Source organism: Balaenoptera acutorostrata, chromosome 10, assembly GCF_949987535.1.
Source record: "Balaenoptera acutorostrata chromosome 10, mBalAcu1.1, whole genome shotgun sequence".
NCBI lineage: Eukaryota > Metazoa > Chordata > Mammalia > Artiodactyla > Balaenopteridae > Balaenoptera > Balaenoptera acutorostrata.
This window is the reverse complement of record NC_080073.1, coordinates 77469110-77494440: the sequence shown is the minus strand read 5'-3', so window position 1 is coordinate 77494440 and position 25331 is coordinate 77469110. Positions and strand designations below refer to the sequence as shown.

Below are 25331 nucleotides of genomic sequence, written 5' to 3'. Positions count from 1 at the left end.
ACCCAGGAGCCCTCAGAGTCCTCTGGGTCCTCCCAGCATGCCTGAGACATGCTTTCCCAGTCTCTGGGATCATGGCAGCTGAAGGAGCTCAGCTGAGTCCCCTTGTGAGAATAGCCTTCAGCCAAGGAGAATGGGGGTCACCTCGCCAGGGCCATGCCCCTTCACTAGGGATGGCTCTCATCCAATGACTGCTCCAGAAGACGCAAGGTCCTGAACTGGGGACACCTCTGAAGGGCCACCTCTCCCCCATTGCTGCTATGGGATCTGCTGAAGCCTTTTTTGGGACTATCAGCCTAGTATGATGGCAAAATATACACGTATTTGACAATGCAATGGCTCAGAATGTTTACCACCTGCCATCTTTGTGGAGGAAGGGGGTCTACTCAAAGATGTTTTCCCATATAACAGAAAATAGTACTCCAAGAAAGAGGGAGATCCATAAACAGCAGAAATAGCCCAAGATTGAAATGAGAAGAAATTCTGTTATGACCATTGTACAACCGGCCTAAAACTTAATCGATTGAAAGTGGGCCAGCAATTCAGAGGGTTCTATGATGAATGACTTAAGGAAGACATTTTATATGATAACACAAATTATATAATTAGGAACCTGGAAGTACAATTTTGTGGTGTTGCTAATGAAATAAAGGCTTCTGTCTCTTCAATAAAAATAGAAAGGCATTTATAAATTCTAGGAAGGAAAAAACTGAGACAGACATGATTCTATAATGAAACAAGCAAAAAATCTGTGCCATTGATGAAGTGAAAGAAATACTGCTTTCTAAAACAGCAAATCCAAACCCCCATCGGTCAAGAACTTGAACAGTAAGGAGAATTAAGAGTGTCATGAATAGTTCTAGTCAATTTATTTTATGCCTATTGTACATATTGCAGTTACTTCCCTATGCTGCTATATTTTTCCCCACCCAGGCTTGCTTTTGTTACTTTTACATGATATTTGACAAATTTGCCGTTTTCTTTATTTTTTCCCTTAAGTAGGCTTGGGTTCTTTTTTAAATTAAACACTAGAGGCTTAAAATTTTTGTTTAGATATCAACATTATCTTCTGATTTTCATAAGACAGATCACTTAGATTTTATACATGGAAACATAAACTTACTTTTCTTAAGACTTTTTGTTTAAAACTTTAGAAGACTCCTTTAGGAGATTAATAGTTTTTGTTTTGGAGAAAACCTTTTTCTGAAAGTCAACCATTTTTAAGTTTTCCTTAAATGTTTTATTCTGATAAATTTAAGTAAAATTGATAAATGTAATGCTTTTATTTAATTAAAAAGTTAACAGTGACTGTCTTTGATGCATGGGGTCGTTTTGTCCCGTAAATTTGTGTATCTTTTTCCAACTGGTCTACCATGACTGTGGTATTTTCTAAAGAGAGTAACAGTAATCCTTTCCAGTTACAACACGGATCAGAGATAGAACTTGGCAAACAGTTGTGAATTAGAGGCCTCTTATCACAATCACTTGCTCATAACCTTTAACAAATCACTTAATTTCTTTTGGCCTTGGTTTTCTGAAATGGAGAATTGAGATGAAATTTATATTTGAGGCTTTCTAAAAAATAATTATCATTGCAGACCTGTTTTTCCTAGGGAATATCTCATTTCCAGCACTACACCTCTGAATATCTTTGGGTTATTCAAAGCTGGCATCATTCACAAGGTCAAAATATATCAGAGGAGATTCTTGATTCTAAATGTTGCTGTAATTCCCTTGTTCATGGGACCCTTCAACACAGAGCCCCATCTACCCGATGGGTGTCCTCTTTGTAGTGAGAAAAGAACCCGGTGAAAACAAAGAACAAGATAATAACCAGAGCAAACACAATGCGGTGATTATAAGAACAAAGCCGTCAATAGGAGTAATTGCTAAGTATAATTCTATAAATGTATTAATTAATGCAAAGGATCAAAAACCGCTAATACCCAAGGGCAGCGCTGGTAATTCCCAGTAGTGCAATTACATATGTCAGTTTAAGCACTAAAAGTCAGGAAGCTCTTAAATCTCAAATGGTCCAACCCATGTCTTCTAATCTGGTACTTATCAAACTTAAAAGGGATACTGATCACTGGGGATCTGGTTGAAATGCAGATTATGAATCAGTAGGTCACTTGACAATCAGCCCCCAAGGCTGCTGCTGCTGGCCTGTGGTCCACGGGTTAGACTATCAGAATGACATACAGCCCTTAGAATAGTGTCTGCACTTAGGGAGTCCTGCTAAGTGATACTGATTATTAATACTGCTGGGAGGTTTGAGAATTCCAACTCTTCCCGTGTTCAAGGGCAGTAGTATTAAGAGTTGTGCGGCAACCAGGGTTTTTGCTGAATACAGTCATCCCTCGGCATCCGTTGGGGATTCGGTTCCATGACCCTCATGGATATCAAAGTCCATGGATGCTCAAGTCCCTTGTGTAAAATGGCATAGTGTTTGCACATAACCTGCACACATCTCCCTGCATACTTTAAATCATCTCTACATTACTTATAATACCTAATGCAATGTAAATGCTATGTAACTAGTTGTAAATATGATGTAAATGCTATATAAATAGTTGCCAGAGCACAGCAAATTCAAGTTTTGCTTTTGGGAACTTTCTGGAATTTGGTTTTTTTTTTACGATTATTTCTGATCTGTAGTTGGTTGAATCTGTACATGCAGAACCATGGATACTGAGGGCCAACTGTACTAACCAGAATCCTTTTATAAACTCATGTATGGATTTTAGTAACCCTTAAAAATTTATTCTGGAACTCTCTTCGAGATTACAAATAAGTAGCCCGTAGTGAAAAGAAAGCATATGGAATATGCATGAGTTATTGCTAAAAACTGCAGAGGAGGCTTACATATTTGGACAGGATCCATCCATCAGAAGGACTGTCATTTCCTTCTAGTGAGCTGAGGACCACAGTTTTGGAATCAGTGATTCGGGGGACCATTCAGTTGGTGACCAAAAATCCAGGGTGCCCAGGACAGTCCTCAGGTCACAGCATAACCTGTAACACTGCCCCCTTCAAATTGTACCGGCTTCAAAAACACATTGTATAGTGATCCTAATTATAAAGGACAATGATGACATGTTACTGGCTTCATCCAGCTTGCCTATTTCTCCCCAAACTTTCTACCACATGGAGAGAAGGGAATTCTCAGTCGAATCATCCTTCTTGGCTAGCAACAGCTTTGGCCCTAAATCAGGCTTATGTTCAACAATCCTGAACTTCTGTATGTAGCACATATACACAAATGTGTCTGTTGTGGAAGAGACATGGTAGTTACATCATTCATCGCTATGATACAATTTACAGATGCTTCTAGTCTGAACTGCCCATGTGAAGCTCTCATCTTTTTGACGGGAGGAACTTCTTCTCAGGTTCCAACCATCTTACCTAGGATTACACAGGAATTCTTCACACTGCTGCTGGCCTGTGAGATACACAGGAGCAAAACTGACTGAAGACAAAAGATGGGTCCATCTCCTTGGGTGAAATGCAAGGAAGGGATGAAGCCATGTCAACCCAGCTTCTCTCTGCCATAGGTGGGGCAGTCTGGAGGTTAAGCCTGTGGCTACAGGTACCAGGATGAAATCTGCATTCTGTCACTGACCGACCAGCTGGCCACATTAGGCAAATGGTTGCATCTCTTTCAGCCCATTTCTTCATCTGTCTCCTAAGTTTATCGTGAGATTGAAATGTGTTATCATACGGAAGGGGCTTAGGGAGGGCTTGGCCCACCAAAAGAATTCAGACTTTACCCATCCTTAGCCATACCTGCGGTACTTATCTGCTGTCTCCTAAATGTCCAAGGGAAGATTTAGCCACTGTGCAAAACCGCCATTCAAAACTAAGCTCAGTGTTAGCTGCCGTGTTGACTGCCATGTTTTAGTCCCAAAAGGCTTTCTTTTAGGTGTCTTGTGTCCCAAATTTGTGACAGGTTGAAACAATCATTTTAGTTTGAAATCTCAAGGAATCTGAACATGAGAGATTTCATTTTATATAAGGTTTTTATTATAACATGTATCCTTCTTACGTCTTTATCTAAAGCGCAGAGAGGATAGAACCCAAATAAGATAGAAAAGGTGTAACTGAGAGGAGGAAAAGGAAGAGAGAGGAAGACGATTGGGAACATAACAAACTGTGTGTTTTCTTTCTAGATTTAAAGATTGAGTCATAAAAATTTGCTCATATCTGCATCTCAAAAGAATGCAAATGCCATCTCAATTTTAGGGAAAAAATTAGTTAAGGATACCACGCTGGCTTTGAAAAGTTTGCTTTGATCGTATGCCAAATGGCAAAATGAATGGATTTAATTTGAAATTGCCTATCTTCAGAAGGATGTGATACGGAACATATTTAGGATTTAGCCCTTTCATTTAAGATTAAACATACTAAAAATGTCCTCATCAATTATTGACAGCCGAATATTAAAACAGAGGCTTCATTTCAATCTCGAGAGGAGAGAACACTGCTTGTTTCTAGAAACACATTTCCTCCCTCTTTCAACTACAACACTCCATGATGTTCTCAAGAGGGATCATTTCCTAAATTGGTGTGGGAGCTGGTGAGCAGTTTGTCCTGTCTGGCTCAGTAGGCCCACGACCTGTAGTTTAGGGTTCAAATGAAATGTATTCAGTGGAGCAGACTGCTAGGAAAATAAATGTCATAAGAAACATGTAAGAGCTGACCCTTAAAATAATGAAATCTCAAAGCTTATTTGTTTTACGTTTTCTATGAGTAATTAATAACAGTTGTGAATGGGCAGCAAGGCCACGCCCATGGAAATGTGGCTTAGGACTATTACATTTGTCCTCAGTCCCCCGAAGTCCCTTTTCTTAGAGGTGGCCTCAGATTAATAGGAATATATAAATCCTTTGATAATGTTGTCCTTGTCTGGAACAAAAAGCTTCGTCTAAAGTCTCCTGCCACCTCATTTCCACACATCAAAGTTCTATCCATCTTTCATTTACCATTTTTTACCTGAAGTCTTACTTGACCTCTTCCCCTTCTCCATGCACACACGCACTCTTTGATGATCCATTATTCTGAAAAGAGATTCAGAGTGTCTTAAATAACCAAAGGAAGTGGAGATTAAACCTAGATGGAGGAAAGGTATATGAGGGGAAGGGGTCAAGAAAGGTTTCAGGAAAGAAATGTGTAGAATTTGATTTAGGCTTCCCTGTTACATTATAACGTGGAGGATCTTGATCCATGTGTTTGGTACGTATTGGCTGATTTTATTGAATGTAGCTTTGAAGAGAAGAAAAAATTCACCAAAAGGTAGCAGGGGGAGGTGAGGACGACAGTTCTATCCACGTTGTTTTATTTATTTCATGACCAAGTGAGCCCATTCCATAGAGCAGCCATCATGCACGGTACACAGTTGGCACTCAATAATGAATCCATGAGCAAAGGACACAGGACAAAAACGTGAGCCATTCCTACCCTTGAGGTTCTTACAGTCTAGTTAATAAGGGAGCAGTTACCCTCACTAACTAGATAACTCTGTTACGGGAGCACCGTGGGAGGCTGTGTAAACCTCAGTAGGATTCAGGAAGGATTTCTCAGATGAGACCCAAGCTGGGACTTGAGAGACAATTAGAAGTTATCTGATGGGGATGGAATATACAATATGATAACTGTAGTCATCAACACTGTATTGTGTATTTGAAAGTTGCTAAGAGAATAGATTTTAAAAGTTCTCTTCGCAAGAAAAAAAATGTGTAACTATGTGAGGTAATGGGTGATAACTAAACATATTGTGGCAATCGTTTCCAATATATATGTTTATCAAATCATTATGTTGTATACCTTAAATGTATGCAATATGTCAATTAGATCTCAATAAAACTGGAAAAAAATAAAGGGAAAGAAAAGAAGTTATCTGAAGGAAAAGGGTGTCACAGGCAGAAGAGAGAGCAAGTGAGAGACGGCTTGGAGATACAGAATAGGCTGCCTTTCGGAACCTATAAGTGGAAATTTGCTGGAGTACAGATTAGGCAAAGGGTAGAATGTGAGATCTGTGGGTGGTGAGTGATGGCCATTTTATAAAGAGCCTTTCATGCTAAGCCACGCCATATTCTTAGAAGCTATGTGAAGCCACCGAAGGATTTTATGGAAGAGCTATATCATCAGAATTTTCTTTTTTAGAAAGACCTATCTTGCAGTAGACTTTCAAGGTTGATTCGAGGGTGGCCAGACTGAAGCTAGGGGGACCTAGTGCGGCCATCGGAAGAGCTGTGGCGAGCCAGGGAGTTGGTGAGGATGAAGCGTAGATGCTGGAAGATTGAGAGAACACAGGCTGACTGCTGGGATGTGGGGTGAGGGAGAGGGAGAAGACCAGGATGACGTTATATGATTCAGCTTCCTGGCTTGAGCAACGGAGTAGATGGGGTCCATTTGTTGAGAAAGAGGAGAAGCAGATTTAGAGGTTTCCCCCCACAAATACTGTGGCTTTAGAGGCATGTAATTTAAGGTGCCTATTGAATATCCCAAAGGAAATGTCCAGGCAACAGTGGAATATGGGGTGTGTCTAAAAGATAGTTGAGGTGCATTTGGACAGGTGAAAGGAGACGGGTGGGAAGGGCTTAACAAATCTCCTATTCGTCTGAGCTTCAGATATTGCCAGTAGTGGCTGTTGTCTTTGCGATTTGCTCACTGTCTCTCTGAGCCTCAGCCCCTGCTGATGGTCCAGGATTTCCAAAGGCAAAGATTAAAGGCAATTACCCAGTTGATTTCCTCCTTAGAATTATTTAATTAACCACATTGTTTTTTTTAAAGGAAACTTTTAAAGCTTAGCAGCCAAGAAAGAAATCTTGATGGTTAATTGGGGCTTTACATTTTAAGTAGATAATAACATCGATAAAATCACCTTAGTATAATTAGACTTAATTTTATATGAGATAGCACTCTGAGCATTCCTATAATTGCTCTTAATATTTTAAGGATTAGATACAGGTACAAGTATAGATATAAATATAGATAGATGTAGGCATAGATATAGTTATATACTTGGATTTAGATATAGGGAGATTTGTACAGCTAGAGCCAGCGGGCCAAATACAGACATGTAAACAAAACATTGTTTATCTTCAAATGTGGGAATCATAATAATAACAGCTCGAATAAACTTATTGTGCTCGGTGATTTAAATATATTAACTTACTTAATGCTCAGAACAGCCCTGTGAGGTAGATTCTGTTATTATCCCATTCTGCAGATAAGAAAACTGAGGTGTTGGGTAAGTAAATTGCTTAAGGTTGCACAAATCCTGGGTTTGGGATTTGAACTAGGCAGTGTGGGTCTAGAGTCTGTGCTAGTAACATGGCTTTATATTGCCTCTCTTTATCAATCTCTAATGGGTAAATCAATATTTAAATAAATTTAGAGTGCAATCCCTGTCCTCTTACATGATTGAGTAAGCTGTAAAGGGGGCCGTGCATCAATGACGCATGCGCAATTAGAGCCTGTGTCTAATCAGGGCTGATGATAGCCACAGGCATTCTTGCAGATTAACCATCAGAGACGAGGAGTTGCTGGCCCAGAGAAGGATGTAGCAGTCATTAGCTCTCAGCAAATGCCTTGAACCCAGGCAGCCATTGATACTGTAAACTGAAATGTAGCAGCTATAAAAGGACTGTCGGATGCTTCCTTTATATTTATAACCATGCAGAGACGTCCAACTTTATGGCATGTAACAGACGACTGTGCTCATAACCACTTTCTCAGAGGTCTAGTTTTCCTGGCCCATCCCCCTTACAGGTAGGGGTGCTCCTCCCCGCTACTCCCTAGGTGTTCAGAGACCCCTTGGGAGGCTTACAAGTGTCCTGGGGCAGGAAGGAAGCATGCAGGCATCCACAGATGGTATCTTGCTTGGCATAGCCAGGCTCCACAGCCCCCTGGTCTCACTGGTGGGGGCAGTGAGACCCACCAGAACCAATCCTGCATTCAGGTGCTGGGAGGGTCTTCCTCACCCAAAGCGTGGGCAGTTGCTGTACAAGGGTCCTAGGCACGCAGACAGTGCCACCTGTAAGCTCCTCTCTTGGTCCCCCCATCTGGCACTTACCACCCCTTACTGAGCAGCTGCAGGACAGGGTCCAAGCAACCCCCTTACTTGTTCCTCCTCCTCAGGCCTCCATCTTGGGTATTTACAAAATGGGTTCAAGTGTGGCAGGGACTCAGTCATCTATAATATGAGACCTGGGCTGAAACTTTGCAGATTTTAGTTTCTTGGTTCTCATCCTGGTGATTCAAACACTTAGGGAAATGAACGTCATCAGCTGAGAGTTATATAAGCATTGTACTTGTTTTAGCTGTTCTGAAAGCCTAGACTCCTGACTACTTGGTGATGGCCCAGGTGACTCATGATTCTCTTGGTCATACTTCCTGGGAAGTGAATGAAGTTGCAGCTTAAGGGCCCCTCACTTGCATGGGTCTCTACCAAGGCCCTGGTAAGGGCCCTGCGACCTGTTCCCATGGTCACATATAGTCTGTAAATTTTGCAGAAGTTATTCCTTATGAATTTTTTGGTTCTCATTCAAAAATAAAATTCCAACTTCGTGCCTAATTTTGTATTATTTTGCTTCAGGAGGGCTTCCCAAGTTGTAAAACCTTCAGGCTCCACAGTGCTTAGATTCACCCCTATTCCAAGGTCATTCCAGTTTCTAGCCCTTGTACAGTTTCTTAGTTTTGGAGGAGTTTGGGGAGTTTTGTTTTTCCAGTTCTAAATGCATAGATGGCGGCTTGGTGGAAGTAGAGAACCAGAGATTTCCTTAACTAAAGAGAAGTAAAAATGGATGCTCGCATGGCAATGTTATCCAGCCTCTGTGAACTTTAGGGTCACTGCTGGGAATGAAAGAACAGAACCAAACACAGACCAAGGAAAGCATTCTGCCGAGAAAGGCGTGGGATGAATTCATGAGGTTTTAGGACAAAGCAGCTCCTTTTGGAGTTTGGGTCTGAGTTTTAGATCTTTGTCTCTCACAAGGACTCCACTGAGAAGGGATAAAGTCTTTTGTGCCTTTACCAGTGAATTATCTTTTTTTTTGAGCCATTATGTGACATGAGGTCTGTCCTCTTCTTTTATCAGCAAGGAAGAGTTGAGAGCCTCCTTTCACAATGATTTTTTTTATTTAAGTAATATCAGGACCACAAAGGGAACAAAGCATGATTTAACACAAGTCTGCCTGGCCTAAGAAGTCCTGACACGTTAAAATCCAGATGAAAAAAAAATCCCTACATGCAGGCCTGGTTATGCTTGTCACGTAAGGAGCCTGCATTATGGAAGATTTACAATAACAGTCCTTTTGACAGGAGGCCCTCCTGAGCAGCCTATAAAATCCAGCATGATCCTTAAACATGGAATTTGCACAGGGCTCACCCGGAGCGTCCACTGAGAAGTGATAAACCTAAATGAATTGTTTCATTCTTTGGCAGTTTCTGGGAGGTGTTATCTGACAAATGAGAGCCTTGTGATTTTGAGGGAAGCTGAATTTCTTATTAAGATAGTTTATACCCAAAGGGATCATAAGTGAGAAAATTGAAAAACATATGAAGGCGTAAAGCATTGTTTGGAACGCAGTAAAGGCACCATTGGATTTCTCTGGCAGCCACGTTTTCCAGGACAGGACTCTTCTTCTGGATGGCCAAGGAAAGCTGGTTTTTCTCATTTTGGTTTTTCAGACTTCTCACTTGTTTGCATGTCATCCATGGTATATCGGTAGTATAAACATCTTGACCTTACTAGTTCTGGTTTTGCTAACTAGTTAGTTGGGTGACTTTGCAGAGGTCATTCACTTCTTTGGCTTTCATGTGTTACTCAAGGATAATAGTAATTCCAACTCTCCCTCAAAGGGCTTTAGTGAAGATTTAGTGAGATAATATATTAGACAATATTGTTTATCTGCAACCTGTCTGGTTTAGAATTAAACTGAAGGTAATATTTCAACGTTCTAATTGTCTATAATATACCTTGGGGTTTTTGTATCAACCAATCAAGTAGAATCCATTGAGTACTTCCTAAGTCCTGAGGATGCTGTTAAAGGCTATTGACTTAAAAAATAATTGTTGCTTCCATTTTGATTGGAAACTATAATGAATCACCTGCTACTTGGTCTGTGTGCTGTAGCCGCTGCGGCCAGCATTCTCCACATCACCGGAGCTTCTTCATGAGGACCCTGGACAGATCCTTCTGCCTGGTTTTAAGACTGGGCTCATCTTTACCCTGTTGGCCCTGAGAATTGGCTCATCCAGCCCCACTCTTCACCCCTGGTCCTTCTTCTCCTACCAACATCCTCTCCTAGCCTCTCTCACTTTCTTCTCTAGAGCCCCTTGTTAATTTTTCTAAGAGTACAATTTGTGTTCTAAAATAATTCCTCCACATCCTCCCCATACCAATCCTAGATTACTCTTGACGACATTTATCCCCTGGGCATCACTCAAGTGGAGGCAGACCATTCCTTGACCTCCATCATGCTGTACCCTTAAGATTCTCACTAGACCCCTTGTCTTCACCCCATGCCAACTAAATCCTTACTTTTCCTGAAGTCCTATCATGCAGCAGTTCTCAAAGAGTGGTCTACAGACTCCTGGAAGTTCCCATGAGGTCAAAACTATTTCCATAATAATACTAAGACATTATTTGCTTTTTCAACCATGTTGACATTTACACCCATGGTGCAAAAGCAATAGTGTTGAAAACTCCTGGTACTTTGGTATTAATCAGTGCAGTGGCACCTAACTGTACTTACTAGTATTTGTATTCTTGACAGCCACACACTCACAGTTAAAAAAAAAAAAAAAGTGCAATAAAGAAAAATACCTATTTAACTTCAGAATGTCCTTGATGAAGCAGTTATAAAGCTATTAGTTTTATTAACTCTTTATTCTTGAGCACAAGCCTTTTTAATAATCTGAATAACGAAATGAGAAGTACACATAAAGCAATTCTGTGGCATACCAAAATACAATGTGTGACTTGAGAAAATGTTCTAAGATGTTCTAAGCTGCACTAGATACTTATTTTTCTCCTGGAACACAGAAAGAACAACTAACAGACAAACCATAGTTATGCAGACATAGATATTTGGCAGACATTTTATCAAAAACGAATGAATGAGTGTGTCACTTGAAGGAAAATAACTGACAGTGTCTGTTGCCAATAATAAAGAACATACTTTCAAGAAAAAATTAGAATTTTGGAAAACTTGTATCCACCAACAGGGATATGACAGCTTTCCAATATGGAAAGACTTTTTTTTTTTTTTTTTTTTTTTTTTTTTTTTTCCACACACACACACTGTATTTTATTTTTACAAGAGATAGATAGACTGACACCAAGCATTGTACATGGATGACCACAACAAAAGCAACAATGATTGCAATTACCAAACATGAAACACACTTATACTATGTCATAACATTGACATTCAGTCCAGTAATCCTCCACTGTAACAGCTCCTTTACTTTGCAGTGAAAATTGATTTGTATATTCTTTTCCTCTAAGTCCTTGTGGGATTTTTTTTTTTTTTTTAATTCAGACAGAAAGTCACAAAAATTATACTCATCCTCATCAGTTCACTCAGTCCCATGTAATTAATTTCTTTTTTTTCATCTTGATCTTTTGTTAGCACTTTTGTGAGTTCATCAGTTTTTCATTAGAGTTCTGAAAATGCTTATTCATTCAGTTCAGCAGTACAGTCAGTTACCAGAAACCTGTACTTGTCAGAGTCTTTTCCATGAATTTCTTGAAGATGAAACTCTTTTATAGGAACATATTTGCAAAATCATCAGAGTACACCCAGAACTGTCTGTAAATGACAAAAGACTTAAAAATGACCATGGTTAAAGATTTGATGAAAGTTCATAATAATGCAGTTGACAAGAAAATTAGTTATTTCTGAGATATACATTTTAAAGTAATAACTAGGATTATTACTTATACCATTATACCAGAACATATAAGATTTTTAGACGTTTCCTGTAATGTCTGAAACATTTATATTAACATATTTCCATACATATTTCCATACAAATACAAATATAAGATTTTTAGAAATTTCATGTAATGTCTGAAACATTTATATTAACATATTTCCATACATATTTCCATACAAATACAAATATAAGATTTTTAGAAATTTCATGTAATGTCTGAAACATTTATATTAACATATTTCCATACATATTTCCATACAAATACAAATATAAGATTTTTAGAAATTTCATGTAATGTCTGAAACATTTATATTAACATATTTCCGTACATATTTCCATACAAATACAAATATAAGATTTTTAGAAATTTCATGTACTGTCTGAAACATTTATATTAACATATTTCCATACATATTTCCATACAAATACAAATATAAGATTTTTAGAAATTTCATGTAATGTCTGAAACATTTATATTAACATATTTCCATACAAATAACCCAATGAAAGTTTAGTATTAGTTGTTTTGTTTGTTTTTTTTATACTGCAGGTTCTTATTAGGCATCAGTTTTATACACATCAGTGTATACATGTCAATCCCAATCGCCCAATTCAGCATATCACCATCCCCACCTCATCGCAGTTTTCCCCCCTTGGTGTCCATATGTCCATTCTCTACATCTGTGTCTCAACTTCTGCCCTGCAAACTGGCTCATCTGTACCATTTTTCTACGTTCCACATACATGCATTAACATACGATATTTGTTTTTCTCTTTCTGACTTACTTCACTCTGTATGACAGTCTCTAGATCCATCCACTTCTCAACAAATGACTCAATTTCGTTCCTTTTTATGGCTGAATAATATTCCATCGTATATATGTACCACAACTTCTTTATCAATTCGTCTGTTGATGGGCATTTAGGTTGCTTCCATGACCTGGCTATTGTAAATAGTGCTGCAATGAACATTCGGGTGCACGTGTCTTTTTGAATTACGGTTTTCTCTGGGTATATGCCCAGTAGTGGGATTGCTGGGTCATATGGTAATTCTATTTTTAGTTTTTTAAGGAACCTCCATATTGTTCTCCATAGTGGCTGTATCAATTTACATTCCCACCAACAGTGCAAGAGGGTTCCCTTTTCTCCACACCCTCTCCAGCATTTGTTGTTTGTAGATTTTCTGATGATGCCCATTCTAACAGGAGTGAGGTGATACCTCATTGTAGTTTTGATTTGCATTTCTCTAATAATTAGTGATGTTGAGCATCTTTTCATGTGCTTCGTGGCCGTCTGTATGTCTTCTTTGGAGAAATGTCTATTTAGGTCTTCTGCCCATTTTTGGATTGGGGTGTTTGTTTCTTTGATATTGAGCTGAATGAGCTGTTTATATATTTTGGAGATTAATCCTTTGTCCGTTGATTCATTTGCAAATATTTTCTCCCATTCTGAGGGTTGTCTTTTCGTCTTGTTTATGGTTTCCTTTGCTGTGCAAAAGCTTTGAAGTTTCATTAGGTCCCACTTGTTTATTTTTGTTTTTATTTCCATTACTCTAGGAGGTGGATCGAAAAAGATCTTGCTGTGATTTATGTCAAAGAGTGTTCTTCCTATGTTTTCCTCTAAGAGTTTTATAGTGTCCAGTCTTATATTTAGGTCTCTAATCCATTTTGAGTTTATTTTTGTGTATGGTGTTAGGGAGTATTCTAATTTCATTCTTTTACATGTGGCTGTCCAGTTTTCCCAGCACCACTTATTGAAGAGACTGTCTTTTCTCCATTGTATATCTTTGCCTCCTTTGTCATAGATTAGTTGACCATAGGTGCGTGGGTTAATCTCTGGGCTTTCTATCTTGTTCCATTGATCTATGTTTCTGTTTTTGTGCCAGTACCATATTGTCTTGATTACTGTAGCTTTGTAGTATAGTCTGAAGTCAGGGAGTCTGATTCCTCCAGCTCCATTTTTTTGCCTCAAGACTGCTTTGGCTATTCGGGGTCTTTTGTGTCTCCATACAAATTTTAAGATGATTTGTTCTAGCTCCGTAAAAAATGCCATTGGTAATTTGATAGGGATTGCATTGAATCTGTAGATTGCTTTGGGTAGTATACTCATTTTCACAATGTTGATTCTTCCAATCCAAGAACATGGTATATCTCTCCATCTGTTGGTATCATCTTTAATTTCTTTCATCAGTGTCTTATAGTTTTCTGCATACAGGTCTTTTGTCTCCCTAGGTAGGTTTATTCCTAGGTATTTTATTCTTTTTGTTGCAATGGTAAATGGGAGTGTTTCCATAATTTCTCTTTCAGATTTTTCATCATTAGTGTATAGGAATGCAAGAGATTTCTGTGCATTAATTTTGTAACCTGCAACTTTACCATATTCATTAATTAGCTCTAGCAGTTTTCTGGTGGCAGTTTTAGGATTCTCTATGTATAGTATCATGTCATCCGCAAACAGTGACAGTTTTACTTCTTCTTTTCCAATTTGTATTCCTTTTATTTCTTTTTCTTCTCTGATTGCCGTGGCTAGGACTTCCAGAACTATGTTGAATAATAGTGGTGAGAGTGGACATCCTTGTCTCGTTCCTGATCTTAGAGGAAATGCTTTCAGTTTTTCACCATTGAGAATGATGTTTGCTGTGGGTTTGTCATATATGGCCTTTATTATGTTGAGGTAGGTTCCCTCTATGCCCACTTTCTGGAGAGTTTTTATCATAAATGGGTGTTGAATTTTGTCAAAAGCTTTTTCTGCATCTATTGAGATGATCATATGGTTTTTATTCTTCAATTTGTTAATATGGTGTATCACATTGATTGATTTGCGTATATTGAAGAATCCTTGCATCCCTGGGATAAATCCCACTTGATCGTGGTGTATGATCCTTTTAATGTGTTGTTGGATTCTGTTTGCTAGTATTTTGTTGAGGATTTTTGCATCTATATTCATCAGTGATATTGGTCTGTAATTTTCTTTTTTTGTAGTGTCTTTGTCTGGTTTTGGTATCAGGGTGATGGTGGCCTCATAGAATGAGTTTGGGAGAGTTCCTTCCTCTGCAATTTTTTGGAAGAGTTTGAGAAGGATGGGTGTTAGCTCTTCTCTAAATGTTTGATAGAATTCACCTGTGAAGCCATCTGGTCCTGGACTTTTGTTTGTTGGAAGATTTTTAATCACAGTTTCAATTTCATTACTTGTGATTGGTCTGTTGATATTTTCTGTTTCTTCCTGGTTCAGTCTTGGAAGGTTATACCTTTCTAAGAATTTGTCCATTTCTTCCAGGTTGTCCATTTTATTGGCATAGAGTTGCTTGTAGTAGTCTCTTAGGATGTTTTGTATTTCTGCGGTGTCTGTTGTAACTTCTCCTTTTTCATTTCTGATTTTATTGATTTGAGTCCTCTCCCTCTTTTTCTTGATGAGTCTGGCTAATGGCTTATCAATTTTGTTTATCTTCTCAAAGAACCAACTTTTAGTTTTATTGATCTTTGCTATTGTTTTCTTTGTTTCTATTTCATTTATTTCTGCTCTGATCTTTATGATTTCTTTCCTTCTGCTAACTTTGGGTTTTGTTTGTTCTTCTTTCTCTAGTTTCTTTAGGTGTAAAGTTAGATTGTTTACTTGAGATTTTTCTTGTTTCTTTAGGTAGGCTTGTATAGCTATAAACTTCCCTCTTAGAACCGCTTTTGCTGCATCCCATAGGTTTTGGGTCGTCGTGTTTTCATTGTCATTTGTCTCTAGGTATTTTTTTATTTCCTGTTTGATTTCTTCAGTGATCTCTTGGTTATTTAGTAACGTATTGTTTAGCCTCCATGTGTTTGTCTTTTTTACGTTTTTTTCCCTGTAATTCATTTCTAATCTCATAGCGTTGTGGTCAGAAAAGATGCTTGATATGATTTCAATTTTCTTAAATTTACTGAGGCTTGATTTGTGACCCAAGATGTGATCTATCCTGGAGAATGTTCCGTGTGCACTTGAGAAGAACGTGTAATCTGCCGTTTTTGGATGGAATGTCCTATATATATCAATTAAATCTATCTGGTCTATTGTGTCATTTAAAGCTTCTGTTTCCTTATTTATTTTCATTTTGGATGATCTGTCCATTGGTGTAAGTGAGGTGTTAAAGTCCCCCACTATTATTGTGTTACTGTCGATTTCCTCTTTTATAGCTGTTAGCAGTTGCCTTATGTATTGAGGTGCTCCTATGTTGGGTGCATATATATTTATAATTGTTATATCTTCTTCTTGGATTGATCCCTGGATCATTATGTAGTGTCCTTCCTTGTCTCTTGTAACATTCTTTATTTTAAAGTCTATTTTATCTGATATGAGTATAGCTACTCCAGCTTTCTTTTGATTTCCATTTGCATGGAATATCTTTTTCCATCCCCTCACTTTCAGTCTGTATGTGTCCCTAGGTCTGAAGTGGGTCTCTTGTAGACAGCATATATATGGGTCTTGTTTTTGTATCCATTCAGCCAGTCTATGTCTTTTGGTTGGGGCATTTAATCCATTCACGTTTAAGGTAATTATCGATATGTATGTTCCTATGACCATTTTCTTAATTGTTTTGGGTTTGTTTTTGTAGGTCCTTTTCTTCTCTTGTGTTTCCCACTTAGAGAAGTTCCTTTAGCATTTGTTGTAGAGCTGGTTTGGTGGTGCTGAATTCTCTTAGCTTTTGCTTGTCTGTAAAGCTTTTGATTTCTCCATCAAATCTAAATGAGATCCTTGCTGGGTAGAGTAATCTTGGTTGTAGGTTCTTCCCTTTCATCACTTTAAGTATTTCATGCCACTCCCTTCTGGCTTGCAGCGTTTCTGCTGAGAAATCAGCTGTTAACCTTATGGGGGTTCCCTTGTATGTTATTTGTCGTTTTTCCCTTGCTGCTTTCAATAATTTTTCTTTGTCTTTAATTTTTGCCACTTTGATTACTATGTGTCTCGGCGTGTTTCTCCTTGGGTTTATTCTGTATGGGACTCTCTGCGCTTCCTGGACTTGGGTGGCTATTTCCTTTCCCATGTTAGGGAAGTTTTCGATTATAATCTCTTCAAATATTTTCTCTGGTCCTTTCTCTCTCTCTTCTCCTTCTGGGACCCCTATAATGCGAATGTTGTTGCGTTTAATGTTGTCCCAGAGGTCTCTTAGGCTGTCTTCATTTCTTTTTATTCTTTTTTCTTTAGTCTGTTCCGCAGCAGTGAATTCCACCATTCTGTCTTCCAGGTCACTTATCCGTTCTTCTGCCTCAGTTATTCTGCTATTGATTCCTTCTAGTGTAGTTTTCATTTCAGTTATTGTATTGGTCATCTCTGTTTGTTTGTTCTTTAATTCTTCTAGGTCTTTGTTAATCATTTCTTGCATCTTCTCAATCTTTGCCTCCATTCTTATTCCGAGGTCCTGGATCATCTTCACTATCATTATTCTGAATTCTTTTTCTGGAAGGTTGCCTATCTCCACTTCATTTAGTTGTTTTTCTGGGGTTTTTTCTTGTTCCTTCATCTGGTACATAGCCCTCTGCCTTTTCATCTTCTCTGTCTTTCTGTAACTGTGGTTTTTGGTCCACAGGCTGCAGGATTGTAGTTTTTCTTGCTTCTGTTGTCTGCCCTCTGGTGGTTGAGGCTATCTAAGAGGCTTGATGGGAGGCTCTGGTGGTGGGTAGAGCTGACTGTTGCTGTGGCGGTCAGAGCTCAGTAAAACCTTAATCCACTTGACTGTTGATGGGTGGGGCTGGGTTCCCTCCCTGTTGCTGTGGCGATCAGAGCCCAGTAAAACCTTAATCCACTTGACTGTTGATGGGTGGGGCTGGGTTCCCTCCCTGTTGGTTGTTTTGCCTGAGGCAACCCAACACTGGAGCCTACCCGTGCTCTTTGGTGGGGTTAATGGCAGACTCTGGGAGGGCTCACGCCAAGGAGAACTTCCCAGGACCTCTGCTGCCAGTGTCCTTATCCCCACGGTGAAACAGAGCCACCACTCGCCTCTGCAGGAGACCCCCCAACACCAGCAGGTACGTCTGGTTCAGTCTCCCCCAGGGTCACTGCTCCTTCCCCTGGGTCCCGATGCACACATTACTTTGTGTGTGCCCTCCAAGAGTGGGGTCTCTGTTTCCCCCAGTCCTGTCACAGTCCTGCAATCAATTCCCACTAGACTTCAAAGTCTGATTCTCTAGGAATTCCTCCTCCCTTTGCCGGACCCCCAGGTTGGGAAGCCTGACGTGGGGCTCAGAACCTTCACTCCAGTGGGTGGACTTCTGTGGTATAAGTGTTCGCCAGTCTGTGAGTCACCCACCCAGCAGTTATGGGATTTGATTTTACTCTGATTGCGCCCCTCCTACCGTCTCACTGTGGCTTCTCCTCTGTCCTTGGACGTGGGGTGTCCTCCTTGGTGAAGTCCAGGGTCTTCCTGTCAATGATTGTCCAGCAGCCAGTTGTGATTCTGGTGCTCTCGCAAGAGGGAGTGAGAACACGTCCTTCTACTCCGCCATCTTGGTTAATCCTCTGGAAAGACTTTTTGATAAGATAGGTGGTAATATTAATGAATGTGATTTTTGATATTGTGTAATGAAATGTGTCAACATTTGGAAAAGCTGTATAACTCAAGGAACCAATATTTTCCAAATGACCGATGTACACTATGACAGAATCCTGCATGAGTAAAAAATCCACTAAAGGTGCAAAGTAGATAAACGGATTTTAATATAATCAAATAAAAATGTTATTTGATTATGGCTTCAGATTCAACATTGCAATAGACTTTTAGAAACTGCCACTAGTTGAGTTTTGATGAAGTGTCAAGGAAGAATATTCACAATTATTTGAAAGGCTATTGCAATACTCTTCCCTTTTCCAACCACATATTTGGGTGAGGCCAGCTTTTCTTCAAACCCTTCAGACAAAACAGCATAATGTAAGAGAAGCAGATATGAGATTCCAGGTCTCTTCTATTAAGTTAGAAATGAAAGAGATTTGCAAAAATCTAAAACCAGGCCAGTCTTCTCATTAAATGTTTTCTTGTTGGGGAAAACAATTATTTTTCATAAAAAGATTATTTTGTCATATGATGGATTTATGATTGTTACTAGGAGATGAATTTATAAATAAATATTTTTCAATTTCTCAGTTTTAATTTCTAGTACAATAAACATAAATAGATAAAACTCACATTAACAAAGTTCTTTAGGATGGACTTAGAGATTCTCACACTAAGCGAAGTAAGTCAGGCCGAGAAAGACAAATATATGATATCACTTATATGTGGAATCTAAAATATGACACAAATGAACTTATCTCCAAAACAGAAACAGACTCACAGACATAGAGAACAGACTTGTAGTTGCCAAGGGGGAGGGTGGGGGGAGGGGAGGGAAGGATTGGGAGTTTGGGGTTAGCAGATGCAAACTCTTATATCTAGAATGGATAAACAACAAGGTCCTACTGTATAGCACAAGGAGCTATATTCGATATCCTGTGATAAACCATAACAGAAAAGAATATGAAAAAGAATGTATATATATTTGTAACTGAATCATTTTTCTACACAGCAGAAATTAACACAACATTGTAAATCAAGTATATTTCAATAAAATAAATTAAATAAAAAAAGTTCTTTAGGATTTTCCATCGTTTTTGTGTGTAGCAAGGTCCAGTGACCAGTGGCTAAAAAGAGATTAACTACAGAGGAAATTAACTTATTGGGTTTGTGGGGTACCAGACTGGAGGAAACTGGCAGCCAAAGGTCAGGAGAATATTACTGTGTGCCTGGTGGGAGCCTGGGCATCAAAACCATAGAAAATTTGCTGTAAAGGCAGGTGGAAGACCCCTGGGGCTGGCTCTGATCAAGTCACTGCTTTGCCTAAGGGTACACCTGGCACGTTCACTGTGCTGGATCTGCCTCTCACCAGTTTGCTCTGGTATCCCGCTGCCTCAGCAAATGAAATGTTTGTCATGTCACGTCACTAGTGGAAAAAAAATCAGAGATAGCCAGCAAATTCCCAGTGCTTGGCCAGCTGTCACCCCCGCCACTACAAGTTCTCAAAAGACCTGTGCAGAGAGGACAAGCCAAGTAAAAATTAGTTGTTTATTATTATTATCATTATAGAGATGGGTCCCAGATGGGCCAGTGAAAACCCTGGTCTCTGAGCCCTGGGCTGCACCCCAGGTCTGGTGGAAGACCTCTTTTTGCTTTTGGTCTAAGCCCAAAACAAGTGATATCAAAGAGGCTTCTGTCACCAGCCATGGCCAGCTTGCTGCTTGTATTAGCTGCCTGGGGCCCTCTTTTGAAGAGTACAGTAGTGGAGAAAACAATTGCAGTCATCACTGACATCTGACATTCATATAACCCCTGCCCTAAACCTAAAGCCTGGCCTCCTTGATTCCTTTCTCCTAATCCAGGCTCTTGAGGCCAAACAGCTGAGATGGGAAGCATAAAGAAGACATAAAACAAAAAGCAAGGAATTAGACTCCAAGGAAAAGAACACCAACTCCCCCGAGGCTATGCTGAGGTCGTGGGGAGGGGACAGGAAGGAAACTCCCACACTAGTAATGGAAAAACATAGAGCCACAAAGAAACCCACGGATTTTGTCCTAAAAGATATGATATTCCACATAGAAATAAGATCTTTTAATTTCTTAATTCCTCCCATTCCTGAAAATTCTCAGATTAATCAAACCACCAGCTTTGATTTTACCAGCCGAGACTATTCCCATTGTGAGGAACCAGAAAGCATTTTATTCACCAGGATTCTTGTTCAGGAAAACACAGAAGTGTTGGGAAAGAATTCCTAAGAAATTCTTAGGAAGCCCCAGGCTGAAGCCCCAGGCCTGGGAGTTGGCTAATCCCAAGGTTTGAGAGTTGAGAAGAAAAACTATCCAAGGAACAGACAAGGAAAGATTCCTGTTTTGTTCTTGCTAGGGAAAGAGGAATAAGAACAGAGCCTGAAAAGGAGAGAAAGAACCCCTCAAATCTCTCCATAAATGTCATGAAACTGAAACAAAAAGCTGTTTTGAAAAGGGTTATTATGGGATTATTATGAAATCGTGTGTGTGAAACTTTTGAAAATTATAAAAGTTCTATAGAATGTAAAGAATCTTTCACTCAATTAAAAAAATGCGGAAAAAAATACATAAAGAAAAAAAAAGAGGTTCCCTATTAATGACATTCAAATTCTTTAAAAAAAATTGCCATGGCCACCAAGGTTTCAATAAACATCCTTATATGTAAACAAAAATAAAAACAGAAAACAAACAAAAAACATACATACAGAAAAAAAAAAAGAGACAGCAAGTGTGTGTAGACATGAGTCAAAAATGGGAGAAGCTATGGTGGGCCACACACTGGGGAATCTCAGAAATGGGCAGCAGCCTTTGGAAGAATCACAAACCTTGGACTTGAGGGTCTGAGACAAGTTCACTTGGATGTCCAAGAGGCAGGAAGACCTTCCTGGACATCTGAGTTCCTCTTCCCATGCAACCTCGGAGGGCAGTGATTCTCTAACCTGACATCACCTTGTTGATTCTCTTAGATGTGGTCACACAGGAGCCTTGGGGCAGCTTATTGCTCTCCATCTCTTGCTCTTATTAATGCAACGATCTCTCCCTCTCAGTCTAGCAGGGTAATTATTGATGTAATCGAAAACATCTCTGTATTCTGGTCCTGGCTCTGCCAATAACTGCCCATGTGACCGTGGGGAGGTCCTCATCTCTTCAGACCTCAGAGCCCTGATTTGTAAAATGATGGAGGTGAGGAGGGAAAGGCTGAGTTAATTATCCCTTATGTCCCTTACAAATCCAAATGCAATGAATCTTGCAGTATTAATCTTTCATGCATCTTCATTCCCACTTGAACTCACTCTTACGACAAAATACCTTTTATTGTAGAAATAAAAGAATCAGCGTTTTTTTTGTTTTATTTTTTTAATAGATGTTATTTCCTTAGTGGCAATTTCTCCTTTAAGAACACAGAGTAACTTAACAGGCACTGGTTTTGTTACTCATAATAGGATCTTTTTTTTTTTTTAAGCTAAGAGGAACTAGATAGGTGGTGTTAATATATATATGTATTTTTTTTAATTCTCTAGTTTTCCTTTATGTCTTTCCCCATTCTTGCAGGTGTTCTTTTATTTGTGTCTGTGTCTGCCTCTCACCTTAGATTCTTAGATCATTGAGATTCAGAACAAAACGATCCTCATCTCTGTAGCCTTCTAAAACCTAAAGACCATCCTTTGTACAAAGTGAGCATTGAATAGATATGTGTTCAGTTGAATTGAAATTTGTATCAGATCAACATTTTTAAATTATTGCTTTGTATTGTGATAGGCTTGGTTGTGCTGCAGAAATAAAATAATCCACAAATCTCAGTGGTTTAATGCAATAGAGAGTTCTTTTCCTTTGCCAAGGTGAAGTCAGCTATAGGATGGGGTGGGAGTTGGGAAAAAGATATTTCTGCTCCACAAGGTCACTCAGAGACCCAGGCTGAGGAGAATCCTACTTCTGACTACGCTACCATCTGGAGCACATGGCATCTTCAGGGAAAGAGACTGAAAATTTTCTCGAGGGCTTTTTTCCTGCTTTCTGTACCCATTTCATTGACCAGAACTAATCACATGGCACTGCCTGACTAGAAGGATTTTGGGTCGTGTGGGCTCCCATATATGTAGGCAAGAACAGTGCCCCCAAGCTTGATAATCACTAGCAATGTCCACCACATGCTTTACTCAATAGCTGTAATATTTTGGAGATAATGGACTCCTTTGAGAATCTTATGACTATTACGATCCCTCTCCCAGAAACAAACACATATATGTTGAAACACTCAACACTTTGCATAATTGTCAGGTTTTTCATGCATTTCAAACCCCATCCACTGGTCCCCCTACAGATCCCTGGACACAGGTTATGAGTCCTTTGACAGAATCCACAGGCATGTTTAGTACCTGGTAACAGACCAACAGGTGGAAAAACTACATTACAGTGTTCTGTTTTAATTTTATGTTAGGAAGAGCCTATTTATTTACCTAGTTATTTGTTTTTGTCAGATCTGGCATTGTACAAGATATATGGCCAATGGAATTTCCTCTGTGTTTGTTTTTAACAGGAAAAATTTGAGGGTCTGTTCCGGACTTATGATGACTGTGTGACGTTCCAGCTATTTAAGAGTTTCAGACGTGTCCGAATAAACTTCAGCAATCCCAAATCTGCAGCCCGAGCCAGGATAGAGCTTCATGAAACCCAGTTCAGAGGGAAAAAATTAAAACTCTACTTTGCACAGGTAAGATCATTCTTTACCAAAGTTAATCCTTTTGCCCTGCATTATTTTTTTTTTACCTTTTCAAAATGTAAATGGAGCCCTTTCTGCTTTCAGATTGGCTTGTAGTCTATAATTCGTTCACTGAGAAACAAACTTATATCATGATCCCCAGGCAGGGACAGCATAGTGGTTTAGAAAGCAGGTTCTGAGGGCCAACAGTCTTGGTTCTAATCTAGGCAGGTTACATAACCTCACTAGGCCTCAGTTTCCCCATCTGTAAAATGGGGATGATAACATACTCCATACACTGTCATTATGAGGATTAAATGAATTACTGTGTGCTAAAGTGCTTAGTATTCGGTAAATGCACAGTGAATGCCAGCTAGTACTTGTAATAAGAATGCTCTGATCACACCTTAGCTAGCAGGGTTATAATTAAATTATATGACAGTTTTAATGGACTGTATACCTTTTCAGTGATTCATATCCATGAGAAAAAGTTACAAACATATGGAAATCAATTTTGTATTTTATTTTATCCAAAAATAAATTCTGGCTGTTATAAAAAGTCATGGGTAATTCTTGGCAATATTTATGAAGTCCACAGCAGTAGAAAATCAATGTCCATAATGTTTCATCAGTGTCTTCATTTCATTATTAGTTACCTCAATCCATCTGTTATTGGTCTGTAAGGATCATTTCCACCTTTGGACTCTGCAGAGATTACACAATGAAATGAACATAGACTTTACTTCTTTTTAAAGCTGAATAGTATTCCATTGTATGTATATAACATCTTTTCTTTATCCATTCATCTGTCCATGAACATTTAGGTTGTTTCCACGTCTTGACGATTTCAAATAGTGCTACAATGAGTATAGGAGTGCTAATATTTGTTCAATGTCCTGATTTCAATTCTTTTGGATAAATACCCAAGAGTAGAATTGCTAGATCATATGGTAGTTCTATTTTAATTTTTTTTGAGGAATCCCTCTATATTGTTTTCCAAGGCAGCTGCTCGATTTGCATTCCCACTAACAGTGTGCAAGGGTTCCAATTTCTCCACATTCACACCAACACTTGTTGTCTTTTGTTCTTTTGATCATAGCCATTCTGACAGGTGTGAGGTGATATCTCATTATGGTTTTGATTTGCAGTTCCCTGATGATTAGTGATGTTGATCCTTTTTTCTTTTACCTATTGGCCATTTGTATGTTTTCTTTATAGACATGTCTATTCAAGTCCTTAGCCCACTTTTTAATCAGGTTATTAGGGTTGGGTGAGCCAAAAGGTAGAAACAATCCAAATGTTCAAAAATGGGTGAACAGATATACAAATTGTAGTCTATCCATTCAGTAGAATATTATCCAACCATAAAAAGGAATGAAGTACTAATAACATGCTACATCATGGATGAATCTTGAAAACATTATGCTAAGTGAAAGAAGCTAGATGCAAAATATCACGTGTTCTATGAATTGATTATAAGAAATGTCCAGGATAGGCAAATCCATAGAAACAGAAAGCAAATGGGTGGTTGCCACGGTCTGACCAGAGGCAGAAATGGTAGTAACTGTTTAATGGGTACAGGGTTTCCTCTGGGGTCATAAAAATACTTTGAATCTCGATAGTATTGGTGATTGCACAATATTGGGCATATACTAAATGCCACTGAAAGTGTTCAGTTTAAAAGGGTTTAATTTCAAATTATGTGACTATCACCTCAATGAAAAGAGAGAGAGAGAGAGGAAGGGAGAAAGATAGGAAGGCAGGAAGGAGGGAAGGAAGGAAGGAAGAAAGGATGGGGAGGGGAGGGGGAGGAGAGGGACAAGGAGGGGAGAGAAAGAAAGGAAGGAAAGGAGGGGTCTTAGGACCAGCACCACCAGCATCACCTGGGAACTTGTTAGCAATGCAGATTCTCAGGCCCTGCTCCCGATCTCAGAAACTCCAGGAGCAGGGCTCAGCAATCTGACTCAGTAAGCTTCCCGGGTCATCCTTATGCAGCAAAATGTTGAGATCCACTTATCTGAGGATCAGATAAGATAACTGAGCACATGGTGTGTGGTCAGTAGTCACTGTTATTATAGCCTGGCTCGTTGGTTCACTTGTCACAGGCTGAAAGCCAGTCTCTGCATCTTAGTGGAACAACGTGGTACATCCG

At 39.1% G+C, this 25331-nt stretch overlaps 1 protein-coding gene across 3 annotated transcripts in view; it reads left to right on the top strand.

Moving 5' to 3' along the window:
- Positions 1–25331, top strand: part of RCAN2 (regulator of calcineurin 2) — a 268038-nt gene that overhangs the window by 222028 nt on the left and 20679 nt on the right. For all 3 annotated transcript variants that reach the window (XM_057555061.1, XM_028161802.2, XM_057555062.1), the window contains one exon: positions 23018–23191. In XM_057555061.1, coding sequence (XP_057411044.1) covers positions 23018–23191 — 174 coding nt within the window. The remainder of the gene's footprint in view (positions 1–23017; positions 23192–25331) is intronic.